This window comes from Cornus florida, unplaced genomic scaffold, assembly GCF_030987335.1.
Source record: "Cornus florida cultivar Cherokee Brave unplaced genomic scaffold, ASM3098733v1 CherokeeBrave_3.0.0_Hap2_Chr08, whole genome shotgun sequence".
NCBI lineage: Eukaryota > Viridiplantae > Streptophyta > Magnoliopsida > Cornales > Cornaceae > Cornus > Cornus florida.
In genome coordinates, this window is record NW_026775578.1 from 8021971 (window position 1) to 8042308 (window position 20338).

The 20338-nt window shown below is 33.1% G+C and overlaps 3 protein-coding genes across 7 annotated transcripts; 2 read left to right on the top strand and 1 right to left on the bottom strand.

Moving 5' to 3' along the window:
* The first annotated feature begins 1613 nt into the window (after positions 1 to 1613).
* LOC132269199 (transcription factor IBH1-like) lies at positions 1614 to 2798 on the top strand. Its single transcript, XM_059770294.1, has one exon. The coding sequence runs from the start codon at positions 2049 to 2051 to the stop codon at positions 2523 to 2525; it is 477 nt and encodes a 158-aa protein (XP_059626277.1). The 5' UTR covers positions 1614 to 2048; the 3' UTR covers positions 2526 to 2798.
* Positions 2799 to 7931: 5133 nt separating this feature from the next.
* On the bottom strand, positions 7932 to 9785 carry LOC132269200 (uncharacterized). Its single transcript, XM_059770295.1, has 2 exons — positions 9104 to 9785; positions 7932 to 8524 (listed from the first exon to the last, which is right to left on the bottom strand). The coding sequence occupies exons 1-2, from the start codon at positions 9578 to 9580 to the stop codon at positions 8462 to 8464; spliced, it is 540 nt and encodes a 179-aa protein (XP_059626278.1). The 5' UTR covers positions 9581 to 9785; the 3' UTR covers positions 7932 to 8461.
* A 4152-nt stretch (positions 9786 to 13937) lies between these two features.
* LOC132269201 (protein WHAT'S THIS FACTOR 1 homolog, chloroplastic-like) lies at positions 13938 to 19893 on the top strand. Of its 5 annotated transcripts, none has more exons than XM_059770297.1 (4): positions 13938 to 14277; positions 15059 to 16381; positions 17634 to 18607; positions 19275 to 19893. In XM_059770297.1, the coding sequence occupies exon 2, from the start codon at positions 15109 to 15111 to the stop codon at positions 16366 to 16368; it is 1260 nt and encodes a 419-aa protein (XP_059626280.1). In that variant the 5' UTR covers positions 13938 to 14277; positions 15059 to 15108; the 3' UTR covers positions 16369 to 16381; positions 17634 to 18607; positions 19275 to 19893. The 5 variants fall into 5 exon arrangements, with proteins under 5 accessions (XP_059626280.1, XP_059626281.1, XP_059626282.1 ...); XM_059770298.1 differs by having other exon boundaries at positions 15076 to 16381; positions 17479 to 18607; XM_059770299.1 differs by having other exon boundaries at positions 13938 to 14185; positions 17479 to 18607.
* The last annotated feature ends 445 nt before the right edge of the window (positions 19894 to 20338 follow it).

Sequence of the window (20338 nt, forward strand, 5' to 3'; positions counted from 1 at the left end):
AACATGTAAAATTAAAGTTTTCTCCTTCTCTCGTTAATTTTTTAAAATAAATTTATGATAAAAATATTTTCACCCATCTCACTTCCTCACTCCTCGTAGACATTAGACCCTGAGGCTGTGAGATTAGCCTAATCCTATCGACCCAATAATTTAATAAAGAAAAAAAAAATAGCAATTATCTTTTTTATTTTATCCTCTTTTCTTTTGCATAACATTTTTTTCCTCAGTAAATCCTTGAACTAAATAAACAATTTTTAATTTGTAAGTTTCGAAAAGTTGATATATAAATAAAGTATGTATCATTATCCCACCATGGATGGTACCAAACCTATAGCTAGAACTATTGTATCAAACTTATCAATGAATTTCTTGTCAAATAAGAATTTTTTTTTTGACAAGAAAAAGAACAGCCATACCGCATTTACTCTTTGTTGAGGCTTTATGTGTGATTTTTAATAATGTCATTTCTTTTCTTAAGGTTTATAAGGGTGTTTCTTTGACTTTAGATGTCTCGATAAGGCAATGTGGTTGCTCATTTGCTTAGTAAAAAAGTTCAAGTGCAGGATATGACCCGAATGGCTCTTAAACGCTCTTCTCCTTTATTGTATTTGTTCTTCTTCTTAATATATCGTTGCTTTGATTTGGTAAAAAAATAATAATAATTTTGGACAGAAATGAAATTTAGGTTGAAAACCCACCAAGTTGTAGGGGTGGGAATGAAAAACTCGCATATAATTCCAATTTTACCTTTATAATATATTTTATATTTAGAATTATTGAATTCACATTAAGCAAATCCTAAATTGTTCTATTCCAATTCCGCCACTCAACCCATGCCTAGACAATACATTTAAATAAGTACTCTCGTAACCTTAGTCTTGTTCTTGTTCTCACCCTACTCCCTCCCAACTACATCTGATTGGGTCACCTATTCCAAACTCGCCCATGGAGTACATAACATTCAGACAAGGATGTAATACTCCTGTAATAAATTATATTATGTTGAAGTTTTACCATATTATTAAATATAAATAATTTTTTAATATATTTATTGTATTGTCAATTTAAAATTATTATATTATTGATAGTTGTGTTAGTCGGGGGTACTTTAAACACACAAAACGACACAGAATAAAAAGAGGAATCCTTATCATCCTACCACTAACACCATATTAACTACTCCTTCGAGACCATCTCCGCCTCCGGTCCTCCATATTCGTGGTGCTGTTTAAATATTCCCCTCGTGTCTGCATTGCCTTGGTCACCATCACCGCGGTGGTCACTTCCCATCAACCAAGAGAAAATATATATATATATATATAGAAAACATAATTAACCACATATAATATGTAACAAACTATATCTTATCTACCATATATTACTGAAATGACCTAAGAGAGAACAACAATGGAACAAAAAAATGGAGGTCCCTCCATTTGAAGTGGGTATATAATGGAACCATGTGCGATCATATGGTGGGTGGCCCTTTTGCAGGCCCCCCAAGCTCACATCTCCAAACCCATGACTGAAAGCGAAACATCAAACTTAATTCATTCATTCATTCATTTAATAATTAATTAAATATATTTTATATACATATCAACAAACATTGATTCCAAAGTCTCCTCCATCTTCTCACCTCCCATTTTCAATCCATCTTCTCTCTCTCCATTCTTGTTAATTTTTCTTATTCTCTTCACGCATATTCCTCACCACTCTCTCTCTCTCTCCCCTCTCTCTCTCTCTCTCTCTCTCTCTCTTGTCTGGTCTAAGTGGATATTGTGTCAGAGTGATAATCAGAACTGAAGTTTCCTTTTGTCCTAGTGAACAAGGAGGCCCCTCTTGTCAGAAGAAAATCTTTTATCTCCAACAGTTTTTTGCCCTTTCAATCCATTCACAAAAGCAAACCCTTTACATATATATATATAGATACCATTACAACCATCTACACATATACCCATCTCTCCAAAACCCTAAATTTTTCTATAGTTCTCATCTTTAATTAATTTTTCTCCATATTTAGTATATATTCTTATCTTCTTGCATCCATGATCCCTCAACAGTACTCATCATTCCGTCCTACTTCCGTTAAAACTCGATTTACCAATAGGTTTCTTCGAGCTCTGAAGAGAATAAACGAGCATCAATCTAGTAGTTGTGATCTTAGAGACGTCTTTCGAAAATATCGCATGATTAAGGTTGCTGCTGATTCATCAATGGCTTCAACAGTTGGATCAAAGAAAGCATGGAGTCGGGCCATGCTATGGAAAATCAGGTGTAAAGCACGAAAACGTGTTCCAGGGAGGCGAAGTACTAAAGCTAGGGTTTTGAGGAGAAGAGGTCATGTAGAAGACAAAGCTGGTGAGAAGGTTGGATTTGGACGAGTGAACGAGCTCCGGAAGCTCGTGCCGGGCGGTGAAACCATGGATTTAGAGAGGTTGTTGGTTGAGACTGCACATTACGTAAAGTGCCTTGACACCCAAGTACAGGCCATGAGGGATATTGTTGATTTCTGCTCTACATAATTAAGCTATATATATACACACACACATATATGTATGTATAGTAGTGCACAAATAAATCAAAAGAAGCGATCGAGAAAGAGAAGATCATGGTGGTGGTAGCAAGTTCAGAACCAGCAACATAGTTTGAAGAAATTGGGTTTTTATTTTCAAAATAATAAAGGTATATGTACCAATATATTATATACTCTATATCCTTATAGTTTTAATGTAAATTACATGTGTGCGACTTTATGTTGTGAGAAACTAGCTTAGTGGTCGATTTTGTTGCCCCTACAGAGCTGCTTTTCTTTGCCTTTTGTTTTCTATATCTTTTACACCTTTGTTTATATATATATATATATATATATATTACTATGAGGCCACCACCTTCTCGATCTGTAGCGGAGGCCACCACCTTCTCGATCTGTAGCAAGAACTGAGATGAGTAGTTTAGCTTATTGTTGCAGCTGTAGATCAATTATCAATATAGTGAATATATATATATATATATATATATATATATATATCTAGATTATTCTTTTTAATCGGCCCAAAGCAAAATATGAGATTTTTTTTAAATCTTTGACTTATATATACTCCACTTTATAACCTTAATTTTTATAGATGGATGATATAAGAATCTATCTCCAAGTAACACATATATAGTAATTGCATGTTTAATTTCCTACCTTACTTTGAATAAATTCATTTTTTCATTTTTCGTAACTGTCACACCAAGTGTCTGGATAATCGCTAACCAAATGATTCCTTCCCTCAATCTTCCAATCAATATTCTAATATATATTTCTCTTGTGGGTAAAATTTCTTTTTCGTTTATCAAAGGCATCTCTATATGTCCCGTACTTGTACCATTTTTTCAGAAATATAAAAAACTTAAATTCTGAATTACTATATATATTCTAAATCTGAATTTTAAGTGAGGACAATCTTTTCATTTTCCATTTTTTTAATACTAATTGAAATTTATTTCCTAGATCAAATAAAAGTAAATGAAATTATCTCATTAATTGTGGCGTTTAGTGGGGATGTCTAAACCAATTGTACTTTCCTTAGTGATTATTCTTTTTGCCATTTTCAAGATAGCTATTTATAATTAATTAATAATTATTATGAGTCGGAGAATATTCGTCTTAATAGGATGGTAAAGTTGCTCTACTGTAATTAAATGACAAGATTTTAAAACAAAAAGAATAGTGATACTCACACGAACATTGCTTAAGTAAATAATTTTTAAATGATTATTTATACCAAATACAACTAAGTGGAGGGCTCCACTTCCTTATTTGTTGCATAATTGACCAACTAAAAGATTAGGTCTAACAATTCTCTGCAAATATTCTGTGCAAAAATCATTTTCCAAATAAAAAACAGCTATTTATAATTAATTAATAATCATTATGCATGAACCGGAGAATATTGATCTTAATGCAATGATAAATTTTAAAACGAAAAAACAGCCTTTCTCTAAGTGAACCTCATGCAATGGGCTAACTGACTTGCCTTTCATACATGTCTAAAGGGATTCAGTGTTTACACAAAAAGCCAATTAATCGATCGAAGCTTCTCAGAAATCTTATATTAAATAACTGCAAAATTGGGAAGAAGTATCTAGCAGATGGTTTTATATATTATATATATTTCATTTTCTTATACATGATTCCATTGTTAAAAGAGGATTAATTATATATATATATATATATACATCTATCAAGACAAAAAATAATAATAATAATAAATAAATAAATAAAACAGACAAGCTAAGGAACACAACACGTTGCCCTTCGAGGATTTGTTCATTTTTATTTATTTATTTTTATTTAGGTAATCGGGACATACGAGGCTCTGCTTGGACTAAATTAGCTAAATAAATCATGTTTGAGGTTCGATTGTGTGCAAACAATTTTCTTGAAGCCACGCCTCCACGATTCATACGCGACTATTCTAAATGGACCTAACCCTAGTGGATTTGGTTAATTCAGATGACATGAAGTAATGTGTGGTTGCTGAAAACCCTTAATTTGTGGGATGCGTATTTGCATGTATTTGTTTTGTACACATTTTTTTTCAAATGATGTTCTGAAGAATGTCAGAAAATTGAAGGATAAAACACTTTCCTACTATAAGGAGCTATGCATCATATTTGGAAAGAACGACGTTACATATAAAGATGATTAAAGCCTAAAAGACTTGTTGATGTGGTGAATATGATCAAGGAAAAAGAGAATTACAATGTTGGAGATGTGTTTTGATGGTAATGATGTATTAATTTCACTCTTCAATCACTCACAATTGGAAAAAGTCCAGAAATTTTATTAGCTCAGATCGTATTCAATGCCTTATTCAAGTGATTGAACTTGAAAGCTGCGTTGCGGATATCCTCATGCATCCATTTTTGTTCATAGGAGGCTCAAATTCTCGATCTTTCACTTTAGAAGGTGATCCAAAATACCCCTTAAGATAGAACCTAATATTCTATAAATAATTATTAAGTAATCAAAAGGAGAAAAAAAAAAAAAAAAATTACCAAACAAAGTAAAAAAAGATATATTATGTCCTTTTGATAATTTAATTATTATTTAATCATAAGTTCATAACCTTATCTTCTGAAAAACTTGTTTCGATGGAATATGAAAGCTCAAATCTAATCTTAATTGCAATGTAAACAAAATGGACGATGCTACGTCCACAGCTCTTCAGTTCATTTTTTGTTATTAGACAATGAATGTGCTCGATTTGCAAATTGATAATACAGCATATAATAAGCAATACTCTTCATTGGTTTTGGATTTTTTTTTTTTACTCTGCATTCTTTCAGCAATTCCTTTCTTTAACGAAGTTTATGTATGAACTTAGCTATTCAAGCACCTCCATAAGTTTCTTACTCTATGAAAAGTACTCTGTTTGATACAGGGCATCGTAATTGTAGAAAATTAGAGGGAAGATAATGGATATAGTATTGTATTACAATTAAATCGTTTACTCAGCTATGGGGTTTTAATTGTATTGCAATTAATTTTTTTTTTTTAGCAAATTGCCCCTAATCATCAATTTTGACCAAATTTTTATATATATATAAATCCCAAAATACCCTTAAGAGCATTTTTGGTAGTTTAATCTTCAATTTTTTTTTATAAAATTCCCAAAACCTCAAATTTTTTTATAAAAATACCAAAAGTTTTTTGTTTTGTCTCAAGGGCATTTTAGGTATTTTATCCTCCAAATTGAAGAATTGTCCTTATTTGCTCAATTTGAAAGCTAATTTTTTTTTTTTTTGAAAATCAGGAGGATATTTGCACATTTGATATATAAGCTGAATGAGTTAAATGGTCATTAAATTTTTGGTATGCAATAACACACACAAGCAGCTATGCCAGAATGAGTTAAATGGACATTAAATGTTGCATTTGATGTTGAGATAGAGTGGGAACATATTGAAATTTTGTATAGGAGCAAGGATTAAAAGTTTGTGTCGATGAATGTTGTAGTTACATGTGTGGTGGGTATATAATAAACCACATTCTAAGTAGCATGAACATGTAGAGAAGGCACGGATATTGTTACATGGACATGTTGCCCTGTCGAATTCTAAACATGTAAGACTCGGACATCAATAATTGGGATGAGTGAGTGAGTGACACATATTCTTAAGGGTCAGACTCAGTCCAACTTTCAAATGGAGGGGGTTGCTATGGTTACCAACCGGGTGACACACACATGACATTGTTGACTTTTAGCTCGTGGTCTCTTCTAGTACTAATTTCATGCGTAGCTCATCCAATCTATCTTTGCTTGCTCTCAAAGGGATGAATATATAGCTTGGATTCTTTAATGTAGCGATTTGGTGTTGTAACGTTTTTTAATGCATTTAAATTTGTTTTAAACATATTTTTCAATTGCGTTAAAAATGGATGGATGACCGCTGCAGGACCAAAGCGCGACAATATAGAGGATCCAAGGTCATGATAATAAAGGTTGCACATTGTACTTTAATTTCAGCATTCATTTACTGTTAGAAATGCAGACGAAATGGAACTGCCCAAAAACTTACCAACCAGGATAATAACCATATCATTATAAGACTGACAATTGCTTGGTTAGTGATGGGTAGGTAAAGCTACCAAATAACGTAACCACCGTTTCAGTATCATGAATGAACCCCATTTGTAGACAGATAAACTAAAAGAATATGACATCATTTTGTCATTGACAAGTAAAATTTTTACCCCCAACATAAAAGTACATGCAATCATGTGTGTGTGTGTAGAGTAGCAATGGAAACTTACACCGTATAGCAATGGAACTTACACCGTATCTGAATTTATGATTGAAGTTGCCAACAGCTCAGTTGACAAAATCTTCGGTAGACACCAGTGTTCAAATTTTCACTTAAAACCTAACACTGTTCAAAATTTCACTTCTCAAATTAGCCAAATGCTGCATGAAACAAGCAGCAATGGAAAATCAACTCATTTCCCAGATAAATATTCACACTCACAAATTCCCACTATAGGGCTCCGAACCCTCACTTTGAGGGAGAAAAGATTATACCAGCAAGGCTATATTTGCCCACTGGTGACTCAGCATGTTAAGGCATCTCGTGACGTCCACATAAGTGTCGTCGGCCAATTATTTGTGTCAGCATATTTGCTGTCATCTACCAAATGTAAAACAATGCCTGGATGAAGTACAAACCATTGTCACTGAATGGTGGTTAAGACAGTACCCAAAGAGAAGACATTATTCTTGCTTCCATGTAAAATGGCATTAGCCACTGTATTTACTCTTCCAAATAGAAAATCAGGTGATCAACTATTTCAGCATACCAAGCTATAAATAAAACACCCATACAAACCAGCATACATCAAACCAGCCAAGAAGACCAGCAAATTCATGCTATTCATTATCATTCAGACTATTTGTACAATTTGAGTTGTTGGCAAAAAGTTTGTTTTTTTGCCCTTGGAACAATACAGAACACAGCTAAAGATAGAGAAAATTTGTTTCTTCCATGCAAACCAGAACTTTGCACTGACCACAACTGGCACTTGGTCCAACTGGCTTAATTAACAAATTAATTTCCCAAAATTTTATTCTGCAAATATTCATATGTGACCATTCCAATTCTAAAGCTTAGAACAGTCTGAGACGATAAGAGTATTACAATTGTAAAAACCAAGTGTGAATATATTGTTGATAGCAAAACACAAATTTAAAATACAGAATATTCTTTTAATGCTCCAAATAATTTTTAATTTTTCTTTTCTTTTCTTTCTTCCTATATTCCTCTTTCCCCCAACAATTAACCCTAAATTTAAACTAAAACTAAAACTACAACCACTGTAAGTATATACCAGAAGAGAAAACCATAACAGGCGAGTAACAGAGACCTTGACAAGAAGCCAAGCATGAGCAAAGGCAACTGCAGTAAAGTTTAATTCCCAAAACATGAGAACAAATGTAGATAAAATAATAATAATAATAAAAAAAGCTAGCTTATTTCTTATTCTTCTATTGTGCAAGTATGTATAACTCAACCACTAACAATTACACTGCAAAAGGAAACTCGATTGAGAAACCATTGTTATGCTTATATTGACAACGAATTTAACATATAAAAGAAACTTTTGGCAGATTTATCATATCAAACCACTGAAATGATGCTCCTGTCACATTCTATTTTCTGTATATGAGAGAACAATGAATTTCATACTGTTTTTCTGCTAACCTGTACCTCAAACAGATTCACCATCGATTCTCGCATAGACAGGAGCTAGCAACACTAGTTTGCACTCTGCACTATACAAAAACCCCAAGCAAGCACACCGAAATGAAGCATAGGATTTGCTAAACAGACTCTCTCAAGAAATGTACACTCAGCGAAGTGAAAACCCTTGGTTTGATTGAGCTATTCTTCAAATCCATTCATCATGCAGAATCTACAAAACAGCCCTCACAAAATCTTGCTGATCAAGATGATATCTAAGCTTGCCAGATAGACTCTGTACATTAGCAGCAAATAGCATTAGTCTGATGGCTTATAGACATGACAAAATTCAACTGAAATGAAAATAAGGACATAATTACAAATTCAATCTAGCATACAACGGAGATCACACTGCAGAGGAAAGAACAATAACATAAAAATAAGTAATAGATTCTAAATGTGAACAATTTTTTCTTTTTTTTTAAAAAAAAAAAAAATCGTCATTGAATGATTATCCATCTTCTCAAGTTCTACAATGTCGAATTTCAAACCCAGAATTTAAACCAAAAAAAGTTAAAAAAAATTTATCAATTTCTCAAAACTATATTAACCTTTTGCAAATTTAACATTGTTAAACCTTAAACCCAGATGAAAAAAGGGTATCAAAGTTCTCCTAAATAATCTAAGCCTATAAAATTCCACATTATAAATCCAGAAACCCATACTCGTATGGGAAAAACAATATAAAGTTTCCATTAATTAGCTCATTTAGATCAGCAATTATGAAACAAACTATTCAAAACCCAGTCGACAAACCCTAAAATCTGCAAGTACAAAATAGTGAATTGTGAGATTACAAAGAAAGAAGAAAGACCTTAGACAGAGTTTCCACAATGGCGCTTCCATCTTGAATATCAGGCGGCTGAACAGCCATACAATCACGCGGCGATTCGAATAGCGATATCGAAAATTGCTTGAAGACAACACCAACATCAAAGTAAATCAAGCCCGAGCTCGGTACATCAACCCGAATTCCCTTCACAGGGAACCAAAGAAACAAATCTTGGGCCGATATGCCAGACAAACCAGCGATCTGGCCGTAGGTGATAGTGCCCGAAACATTCCGATCATAGTGTAATTCATTCTCAAACTTAGCATTACAAGCTTGATCTAAATAAACCTCGAAACTACCAGAGTCGTCGTAGCGAAATTCTTTCACACCCTTGGGTAACAAACCCATGGGCAATCCATGAGACCGAAGAACTTCATATATCGATAATGCTTCAGAAGCCGAAGCCAAGAAATGGGTCGAAATTGAAACAATAGAGAATATGAGGACTTGAACAATCATGTTGGGTTGTTTGTGTTAGAGCATAGGAGGAGTGAAAATTGTGGGTTGAGAGGCGACTGTATGTATATGTTTAGAGAGAGAAAATTAGGGTTAGGGTTTTCAAGAATTGAAGGAGAGAGAGGCGGAGGGAAGGGAAGAAGAGGGAGGTCGAAGTAGGAGGAGACACTTGTTGCCAGCAAGAGTACAGAGAGGATTAGGAGGATGATCAATTATTGGTGAAGAGGTGGGACCCAATAGTATCGTCTGCGGTCGGGTTTAAGTGGATTGTGTAATGTTCGAACCTATCTGAACCCGTGGGTCCAAGGGTATAACTGTAATATCGAGGAACTTGTTTAACAATTTTGTGGTTTAAAACTGAACATGACAGAAATATCTTCGCACGTGACCGCCAAGTGGCGGACTGTAGCTGCGATGTGTTCATACGAGAAAGTGTTCATTCACGCGCTCTCATCCACTATATGCATATAAATATGTGTGTGTATATATATATTAGGGAAAACTATGTATATATAGATTTAAGAATCCTAAATAACAAAATAGTCTATTTTTAAAGTTCATACTTTAATTTGATTGAGTTAAATAAAATAATTACAAAAATATCAAGAATTATTATTAAGAGCCAAAATACCCTCAAGCTCTTATTTCAAATTACCTAAATATCCTTCTTAAGATAATATAATTTGAAAATAATGCCTTTTTAGTTGTTATTTTCTTTTGCAATAAAATTGTTTAATTATCAACAATATATATATAGAAACCTAAACTATTTTGCTAAGAACACAGGAGGAAGGTAATGCTGAAATTATTCCCCTGCAGCTTTTCTCATGTTAGAGAAAAATTCCAGTTACTAGGAAAAAAGAGAGCAATGGTTATTTTTTACAACTGGTTTGATCCTAAAAATCTAATTTTATAAGAGACTCATTAATCACTCGTTTGGTCATTATGAATTGACCAAAATAATTGTTGCAATGGTTCGATTGTATATATATATATTTTTTTCCTCTTATGCTCAACCCTTTTTTCGAGCAATACTTCAAATGGGTAATCCATTAAAAAAACGCCAATACTGAGATTGGCTAGAACAAAGCAGGGTTTTTAATTTTTTTTAGTGTTTTGGAATTATGTGATACTATCTATTAAGGATATTTAGGTATTTTGGAATGAGGGTATTTTGAATCTTAAAAATAATTTTTGATGTATTTATAATTATAATTATTTTTTTTAAAATTCAATCAAGTTAAAAAATAAAATTTTAAAATAAACTATTTTGTTATTTAAGAATCTTAACTTGGCCTATACGTAATTTTTCCTATATATTATACTGATTCCGTGAGTCACAATTTTTAAAACAGAAAAGTTAGAGAGAGAAAGTGAATGACGCGAGAAAAGGTGTGACACCGCGCGTGATAGTACAGAGAGAGTACCGAGAGTAGTATGAGAGACTTTGAGTTGGTCAGGCGAGAGAAATGTGCTTTGACAGATGGATCCAAAGAAGAGTAGCCAGAAAATATGATAAAGATGGAGCTTTGTATCGTACGGAGTAGTATTTTAGGATAAAAATAAAGAATCATATTATATAAGTTTGTCCTAAACAAAACAAGTTCTGCTTTTTATAAAGTTAATGTATAATTTTAAATTATTTTTCTAAATACATGCCAATGTGTTAAATAATGAACATATTTTATGCTTTTTAAAAATCTTTATTTAAAAGATTTAGTTTTTATCAAGAAAAATTGGTATGGCATTTATGTTCCGTGCCGTTTCTAAATGATAAATTAGTAAGTGATTTACAAAGACAAAAGAGGCTACTTTAGTGCACGGATATTTGACTATTGTGGGAAATTAGTAATTGTATTTTTGTAGATATATAAAAATAGTTATCTAAAAGATAATATCAATATATTTTCCTTTCATATTTGATTCTCTTGTCTCATGGATTGAGTTTTAAGTGAAGTCAAAATTATGTCCATATAAGTAATTTTATATCCATAGCTAAAATTAGGAAATGTCGACTTTAGCCACAACCAATAAGTGGAATTAATAAACAATTTACCCTGAGTTCAATATTAATCAAGTTAAAATATTTTTCTGAGTACAAAAAATACATAAATACTACTCCGCAATATTTCATATTCATTTAATTTGGCATTTAATTTCGCCAAATATCTAATTCTCTCTATTGTTTCAAGTTTGTCTTTTTCATCAACCATAATATTTTAAAATTCTTATGTGTTGGTTTGAAACTAAAGTCTATATCTCCAAAATATAGGATTATGTTGGTATATGTTAAATGAAATTAGTAATAGACAATTGTATGATGCATTGTAAAGGAGAATTACTTTGATGGATTTTAATGTTGACGTCTGTGATGCCTAGAAGAAAAATATGAATCTTTATAATTTTGAAATAAAATAGTAAGAGAGTAAAGTAACTAGCCTAAAATAGGGAAGAGTGACTTTGATGAAGAGATACAAAATTGTATTTATCATTTATGATACAATCTTGAAATTTCTTTCTTTAAGTCTAGCATTGCTCTAAAATGTATCCAACTTGAATAGAAAGTATTTGAGTTGGAAACAAATAGAAAAACTTGCCTCTCTAGAATCTTATTATAATTGTAAATTAATTGTTATATAAACCAGGGAAAAAAAAACCTATTGATCATGTGTACATAAAATAAATTACACTTTTGTAATCACAAAAATCAACTAAACTTAAAAATAAAAATATCAGACGTTGATAAATTGAATTCTAAAAAGGTGAAAAGAAATTGTCAAATTTTAATTTGAGAACATTGAGAGAAAAAGTTGATAAATTGAAATTTTAAAGAAAGGTAAAAATGAAGTTAGAATTTTAGAAGGGTTTGAGAGAGGGAATACTCAATACATGTAACATGAGATAATAAGGTTAAAAAGAATTTGAACGATTAAGGAGGTCAATTATGGTATTAAAGGCATAAAAACTAGAAATGATATAATTTAAGGATCATTTTGTACCTTCATTTTGAGAGAAAGAGGTGGAGCACCTGAGACTAAAATAGTGAATCGCCACCCAAAAAAAAAAAAAAAAGCATAATAATTTATTCTTGCTAAATGATGACACACACCCATTGACTTTATAAAACAAAAGAGTATAACAGTATTACACACACACATATATATATATATATATATATATATATATATATATAGATAAAGATTAAAAGAAGATATTTTTTGTCCTTTTCTTCTCAACATTACCAACAATATTTTCTATTTTGAACTTATCTTGTAAATGAGATACGGAGTATAATATTTGAAGTTTTATGGGTATATGAAAATAATGAAAATCACTGAAATCCCCTCCCAAATAAGTAAAATGCAAAAAGTATATATATCAGAAAATTCCAAGTCTTCCCATGTAGTATGTCGCTTCCAACTGTCTCCCTCATGTAATTATGATCAGGTGCACTGTGAGCGCGCACCGTGTCAAATAGAAAGTGATGATGGGGGAGAGGGTGAGTCTAGCGTGACTAATGGTAGGCAATTAATAATTATGATATATTTTTGTCTTAAGGACAAAAACCGTTCCATCACTAATCAAATTATGTAGATCCTGGTTAGGTCATTGTTTCAAGGGCCTTTTTAACCTTTTTAATGTCTCCCTAAGCGTACAAATTAAATTAGGCGTGACATTTGCAAAACTATTTATGGATCTTACTGCACACTATTTAGTTGGCCAACAACCACGTCCAATCATATCGTTTTTTTTACCCACGTCCAATCACATCGTTTACGGGATATTTTTGGGTGTATTATCCTCCTCCATGCATTTAGATTCCGACTCCTCGTGCAAATATGCAATAACAAATAATAATAATAAAAAAAAAAAAAAAAACACAATGAAAGCCCTTTCATTGAATTGCATTCTTAAGATTATTCTGTATGCACTGAATCGTTCAAAGAAGGTGAATTTCTATATATATATATATATATATATATATATATTTGACATTGACAAACTAAGTGTGGTCTTTACTTCACATAGAGAAATAGACTGTATTACTAATTAAATATTATTAAGCAGAATATTTTATTATTTTTCAGAGTTATTAAGTAATTCCCAACCAATCACAATAATAAGTTATGGGACTATGCACGACTCGAGACAGCATTTTGACTTCAAACCACCACATAATTCCAAACAACCTAATACTAATTTGCAATGGCCGTTTTCATCTCTCTCTCAAAGGAACTCCTGAATGTCGATGGTATCTAAACATGCAAGGCCCGCATTTCTTTGTCAGTTGGGCCGATTAGGCCCATATCCTAATTTGGTCCTTGAATTGAAGCCCTCGATTTGGCCCTCTTAGAATTACACCGAGCGAGAAGTAGCAGTAATGGAGGAAACCTATTTCCTTTTGGGATTTTTCCACATCTAAAACGTGAAGGTTCTTCTTCGTATTCAAGCAAACAGAGCTCACTCTGCTCCTCCAATTTAGTCTATTACATAATGATTCTCAAGTTTATATTCACGAAAGAGTTGTAAAAGATTATTTGTCTTTCAAGAGCATCTAAGTTTGTGAATATTCAAAATCAATTTGTCACTGCCGCCGTAAGATTTCCGGTGAGATTCATCACCTCTGCCGCTGACTGCTGCTTGCTGCACTAGCTTACCGCTTTAGAAAATGATTCAATTCCAATGCTGATCAGATTGAGGTTTTCCAATTTAACCCTTTTTTGTGTGTGTGTACAGATTTCAGATTTGAACTAATTGCGATTCTTGTATTTTTTGTTATTATATACGCAATATATATATAGACACACACACACACCGACACACGCCCAAGTATATGTTTCTAATTTTCTATTTGTTGTTGTTAGATGTGATTTTGCTTGCTATGGGTCTTCTAGTTAGATATGTACCTTTGTTTTGGGTCCTTTATATTTCCAGTGTGACTCTGCAATTTATAATTATAAAGTTTACCACTATTACCCGCTTTTCTGGTTCGATAGGCCGGACTGGAACTAAGGGACCTTGTTATGGTTTTTTTGTTCTTACTTATGGTGAGGTATAGCTTCGATTGTATTGGCTCAGCTGGGCATTTCATAATTCTTTGTCCTTAATTATGGGGAAAATTCGTTGTTTTTCTTTGATCTGCACTCATTTGCATTATGTTATGCATATGGATTTTGAAACATTTATGTATTAGGTTCTTGAATGTTGTTAAGTTTACCCATTGTGATTATGAATATCATTGCAGATATATATATATATATATATATATATATATTTTCACTTTAGTAATCCCATCATTTGAAAAACTACTTTCAGTAATTCTGCAGCAAACAATTGCAAATTAATGATTTCTCAGCAACATATTAATGATTACTCAGCAACATATAGCTCTTTCCTGTATTTTTATTTATTTTTTTCAAATCATATTTTCAGTTGTTATGTTATCTTCAGTTATTCATTATTTCGTTTGCCCTTATACAGGGCCATGATTTCAATAGAATACTAAAAGGATACACGGAGATAATCATAAAATGGTGTTAAACCTGTGTCTACTAAACCGAAGTTATTGGAACCGTGGTATCTTTTCTTCGCTGCCCCGTCTTGATCTTTTTCGAAACTTCTCTCTCTGGTCAATGAAGAAAGACCCTGATCTTGAATCAGCTCTATCTCGAAACCGTAGATGGATAGTCAACAATCAGATCAAAAACATAATTCTTAGATACCCCGATCAGGTGGCACCTGTAAAGTTCCTCCAGAAAAAGTTCAAGACTCTTGATCTCCAAGGGAAAGCTCTCAATTGGCTTAAAAAGTATCCCGGTTGCTTCGAAGTCTATTTCGAGAATGATGAGCACTACTGTCGATTAACGAAACGAATGATGTATCTAGTAGAAGAGGAAGAATCTGTGAAAGATATGCAGGAACCACTATTTGTGGAGCGGTTAGCTAAGTTGTTAATGATGAGCTTGAATCAGAGGCTCAATGTTGTGAAGCTTAATGAGTTGAAGAGAAATTTTGGATTTCCAGATGATTATTTGATTAGAATTGTACCCAAGTACCCAGAAATTTTTCGAATTGTTAATTACAGTGGCAGACGGAGTTCGATGGAGATTGAGCTCATCTCCTGGGACCCTGATTTGGCAGTTTCTGCAATTGGAAAGATTGCTCGAAACCAAGATGCTGAGCCTTGTTTTTCCTGTTCATTGCCTTCAACTTGGGTAAAATCGTGGGAGCGATTTCGTGACTTTAATTCAACTCCATATATTTCGCCGTACTTGGATCCAAGAAGTTTAGTAGAGGGATCGCAAGAAATGGAGAAGAGAATAGTGGGTTTGGTGCATGAAGTACTGTCACTGACCTTATGGAAGAAAGTGTCAATTATGAAGTTATGTCATTTTAGAAGAGAGTTCTGTTTACCAGAAAAGTTGAACGTTTTGCTGCTTAAGCATCCTGGCATATTCTATGTTTCAAATAAGTACCAAATTTACACAGTTCTTCTTAGGGAAGGTTATAACGGGTCAGAACTTATTGACAAGGATCCACTTGTTGTTGTAAAGGACAAATTTGGGGAATTGATGCAAGAGGGGCTTCATGAATATAATCGAAGACATTATTTAATGAATTTGGAAAAGAAGAAGAAGGCAGGCATGATTTCTGTAAGACCAGAGAAGAGTAAAAAGCAAAACAATGAAATGTCTGAACAAGATGATCGGGGAGGTGATAAAAGTGGCATTTTTGATCCGGAAGAAAGGAGACGGTTCTATAAAATTCTTTTTGATGACAGTGCCCCATAAATTTTTAATGAAGGTATATATTGGTATCATACTATCAAGATCTTACATTTACTCTTAATTACTGGAAAAAAAAAAAAAAAAAAAGATCTTACATTTACTCTTAAGGATTTGATGTTTTCCCAAGTAGTCACCTGTGTTGCACTGATGCATTTGTTTATGAAAGTAATGATCTTTTTTCTTTCCAAAATCATTCTCTTTGATTTTCTTATCTCGATTTTGATGAGCTGTGTGTGTGTGTATATATATATATATAACAGATATATTTAGTTAGACCATCAATGAGTTTAGATATATTTAAAGTTGTGTTCTCTTTGAAAATAGGACACTTTAATTGCATTATCTGGAAATGACTGGCACCTGGATTGTGAAGTTGGGAATGCTTAAGATTAGTTAGGTGTTCCATACAAAATAGCAAGCCTTATTTGCTTTTTGGCTTTTGATGGCTCTTTGTTTGGAGCCTGCGTTTGGAGCCTGCTTTTGTGTTTATCTCCTTCCAGTGGTTTTTCTATTTATTTATTTTTGTCATGCCTATTTTCTGTCTATAACAAAATACAAACAAGACTTACCCACCTCAAGGAAGAGGGGGGAAGAAGGGAGGAGGGGGGGGGGGGGGGGGGGGGGGGGTGGGGGGTCACCATGGTCTTCTATAATAGGACAAATGCACACTCAAAGTACTCATTTTAATTTTAAAGTGGTTTTGTTTTGTACTTTTAAGGTCAGATGATGATACGAAGATCACAAATACATGTATATTTTGACCATCAATAAGTTTTGATTGACTTAAGTTGTGCTTTCTTTGAAAATAATAAGGTACAATTTAATTGCATTGTTTGGAACTGATCAGCACATGGGATGTGAAGTTGGGTATGCATCAGATTTATGTGTTGTTCCATTTAAATGAATTAAAAACTTGTTTGTTTTTTGGCTTTCGAAGGTCCTTTTGTATTGGGTCTGATTTTGGGTTTATTTTCCTCTTGTGGATTGTTCACTTGCTTCCCATTTTCTGTCTATTAGAATTGTTATTGGTATCCACAAGGATGATATTGATCCTGTTATCAAGACGTACCATTTGATGTCTCACCAAAGGTTCACTCATTCTTTTCAATGCAGGAACACCAAAGCCCCAATAGAATAGCTACTTCCTGATGTGGATGAAAATGATAGTATTGAAGGAGTTTATGATATTATTAATTTGAAGGTGTTTGCTGTTATTATCAAATCAGCAGGTGTAATTGGTCTCTCTGTTCATAATATCTGTGCTGCAGGCACTTATATTCACGGGACAAATCGAACATCAAATAGCATTCTTCCAATTCCACCAGTGTTCAATGACACAGAAGAAGGGTGCTTTTGCTGTGTACCTGAAGCCATGACATGCTGATATATTAATGTACATTTAAGGAAAAACCACGGAAAGAAGCACACTGGGGTTGGAAACTATTTTAAGCTCTTTGGGTACTGATCTCTTTTTGGAGAGAGTGCATAGTAATGGGCAGTGATCTATGTTCTGCCCAAATAAGGCTCTGGGTTTGGCTGATTGTTGGGGTGAAGAATTTGAGAATTTGTATACCCAATATGAAAGGGAATGGAAGGCAAAGAAGGTTGTACCAGCACAAAATCTCTAGTCACAATGGAACAACTTTACTGTTGTGCTAAGGTCTGCCCTCTTCTGGTGAATAAGCATCTTCTTCACAATTGACTGATGGATATTTGGTCACTTACTCTTGACAAAATGTATGGGGATGGTTCTGTTAAGAAAATACCAGATATTCTTGATGAGCTGAAAATTATTTACAAGACTGTTCTGGTGAATAAGAAAAGGATGCCGGTTGATATGGCTGTTGTTCGTGGATGCTACATAGATAAGAGTTAAAGTTTAAATACATACGTGGACCAACCCATTTTCGGAAAACTTGTATTTTCACGCGTGGTCCAAGGATTTGAAAACAGGGATGTATTACCTACAATCACGTGTTGCAGCTGATGCCATCTAGTTTACTGTTGAAACTTTTATGCCTAAAGAACAAGCCAAGTTGTTGGATGATGATGTGAAGATCACAGATGATTTTTTTTTTTTTATGGCGTGTTAGGACGGAGCAAGATTTGGCTTTAAACAGAGCCCCTTTCTTATGGTGGAGTTGGTGAAAGTGATACTTCTGAAGGTGAGAGGATAGGGGTGTCAGAAGTCTGACCAAATATTCCAATGTGAAGTCTAAATGCCTCTGAACTCTTTGTACAGGTATTATTTGTTTCTTTTGTGTATTTGCTTCATAGTTTGTGTTTGTTTGTAGTCAGTTCACGGATTCTGTTCTAACTAATTTCCAGTGACAATTAGAAATGGAAATTGTCCTAAAAGGCTAAAACAAAAGGATAATATAAAACTGCTGAAAGTAGTAAGCAATAGGCTTATCAAAAAACAAATTGTAGTAAGCAATAGGCTTAATTGGTTTTGGATGTTCCTTGTATTTACGAGATTTTAAGTCTGTATATTTTTAAATTCTAATTTTACAGTAAAAAGACATATAATCGAGAATAGAGCATTAAACCATCTATCATCTTTTATTCTTAAAAAAGCTTAAACTCAAATCAAGCAAGAGATCTGCATTCATAAATTCATAATATGTATTAATGATGAAAAAGGAAGAGAGAATAAAGTAAATCATCTTTACAGAGACGTTGCATGTTATTATCTTAATTCATCTTGAGATACTACTCTTCAGTCTTTTAACATATATAAGTCCCTTTCTTTGATTCATTTGATGTCTCACTTGTATGTTGATACCAATGTAATAATATCTTCAATTAGTAAAATTAAAAATTATATATTTATTTTATTGTTAAAATGGTGAGTACTAAAAATCTATATCTGTGGTAATATCTTTCTTTCTTCTTTAAAATTTTGCCAGGCTGCTGGTTAGCTAACTTAGCTTGCTGATCATGAATCGGGCTACAGTTGGATCTTGTTGAGCTCAGCTCTCAGGTCAAGCAGTGGGCATACAGCCGCCACCTGAACCTGCCCACCAATGAGAGTACTTGTCCGGCTGAACAGTGCCTAAACGGCTCCATTGAGGATTGGACAATCCATTGTTCTTGTCATGCTTTGTTTGTTCATTTGGGGAAGAAAAGATTTTGTTCAATGAGAAATGCTGCCTCTGAAGAGTCCGTTGGTGTTCATTGTGGATTAATTAGGAGCCATTGAGGATTGGACAATCCATTGTTCTTATCATGCTTTCTTTGTTAAAGATTTTGTTCAATGAGAAATGCTGCCTCTGAAGAGTCCTTTGGTGTTCATTGTGGATTAATTAGGACTGTTCAAGTTTTTGACAACTTGTGTTTTAAGACGTTGAGGTCTACTATGTGTCTTTGAATATAAGGGATTTTAATTGTACAACACGAGTTTGGCCCCAATTGAATATTTTTATGTACATCTCTACCAAGAAGTAAATATTGGATCCAAAACTGTAGATGATCGAGTGATATTGGACAAGCAAGGTTGATAAATGATTTATGGTTCAAGGATATTAATGATTAGTTTGAGACGAGATAGATGATTAATCTGTTTGTTTGAAAGCAATGATCTGATTATGATTTGATATCAAGTGGTTCTTCACGATGATTAATTTTGGTCATTGATTTCGTATTGGCCTGTAATTGTTACAGTTATAAGAGTTTTATTTTATTTTTTCCTTCTTAGGATCCTTCTTAAAATTATCTACTTTTAGACATTTTTTATAAAAGATTACTTTAATGGCATATTTTTATAATACTCAAAAGTTATCTCAATAATAAATTAAGAGAAATTTCATAAGATTCTCAATTCATTTTGGATAATTACACAAGGAGAATCCTGGTTCTAAGTATGCTAGTACTTGGTAAAAAATAGTCAGAGAAGAATAACTCAACTTCGCAAATGTCGTCGTAGTTAATGGTTAGGTTGTTCTTGGGAACCTTGCTCTCAACTTGGCTATCT

Excerpts from the sequence above, each read along its gene's own strand:
- LOC132269201 (XM_059770297.1), top strand. The coding sequence starts at position 15,109 with ATGGTGTTAAACCTGTGTCTACTAAACCGAAGTTATTGGAACCGTGGT.
- LOC132269199 (XM_059770294.1), top strand. The coding sequence starts at position 2,049 with ATGATCCCTCAACAGTACTCATCATTCCGTCCTACTTCCGTTAAAACT.
- LOC132269200 (XM_059770295.1), bottom strand. The coding sequence starts at position 9,580 with ATGATTGTTCAAGTCCTCATATTCTCTATTGTTTCAATTTCGACCCAT. Across the intron at positions 8,525-9,103 it reads TTGTGGAAACTCTGTCTAAG|AGTCTATCTGGCAAGCTTAG; the intron begins GTCTTTCTTCTT and ends GCTAATGTACAG.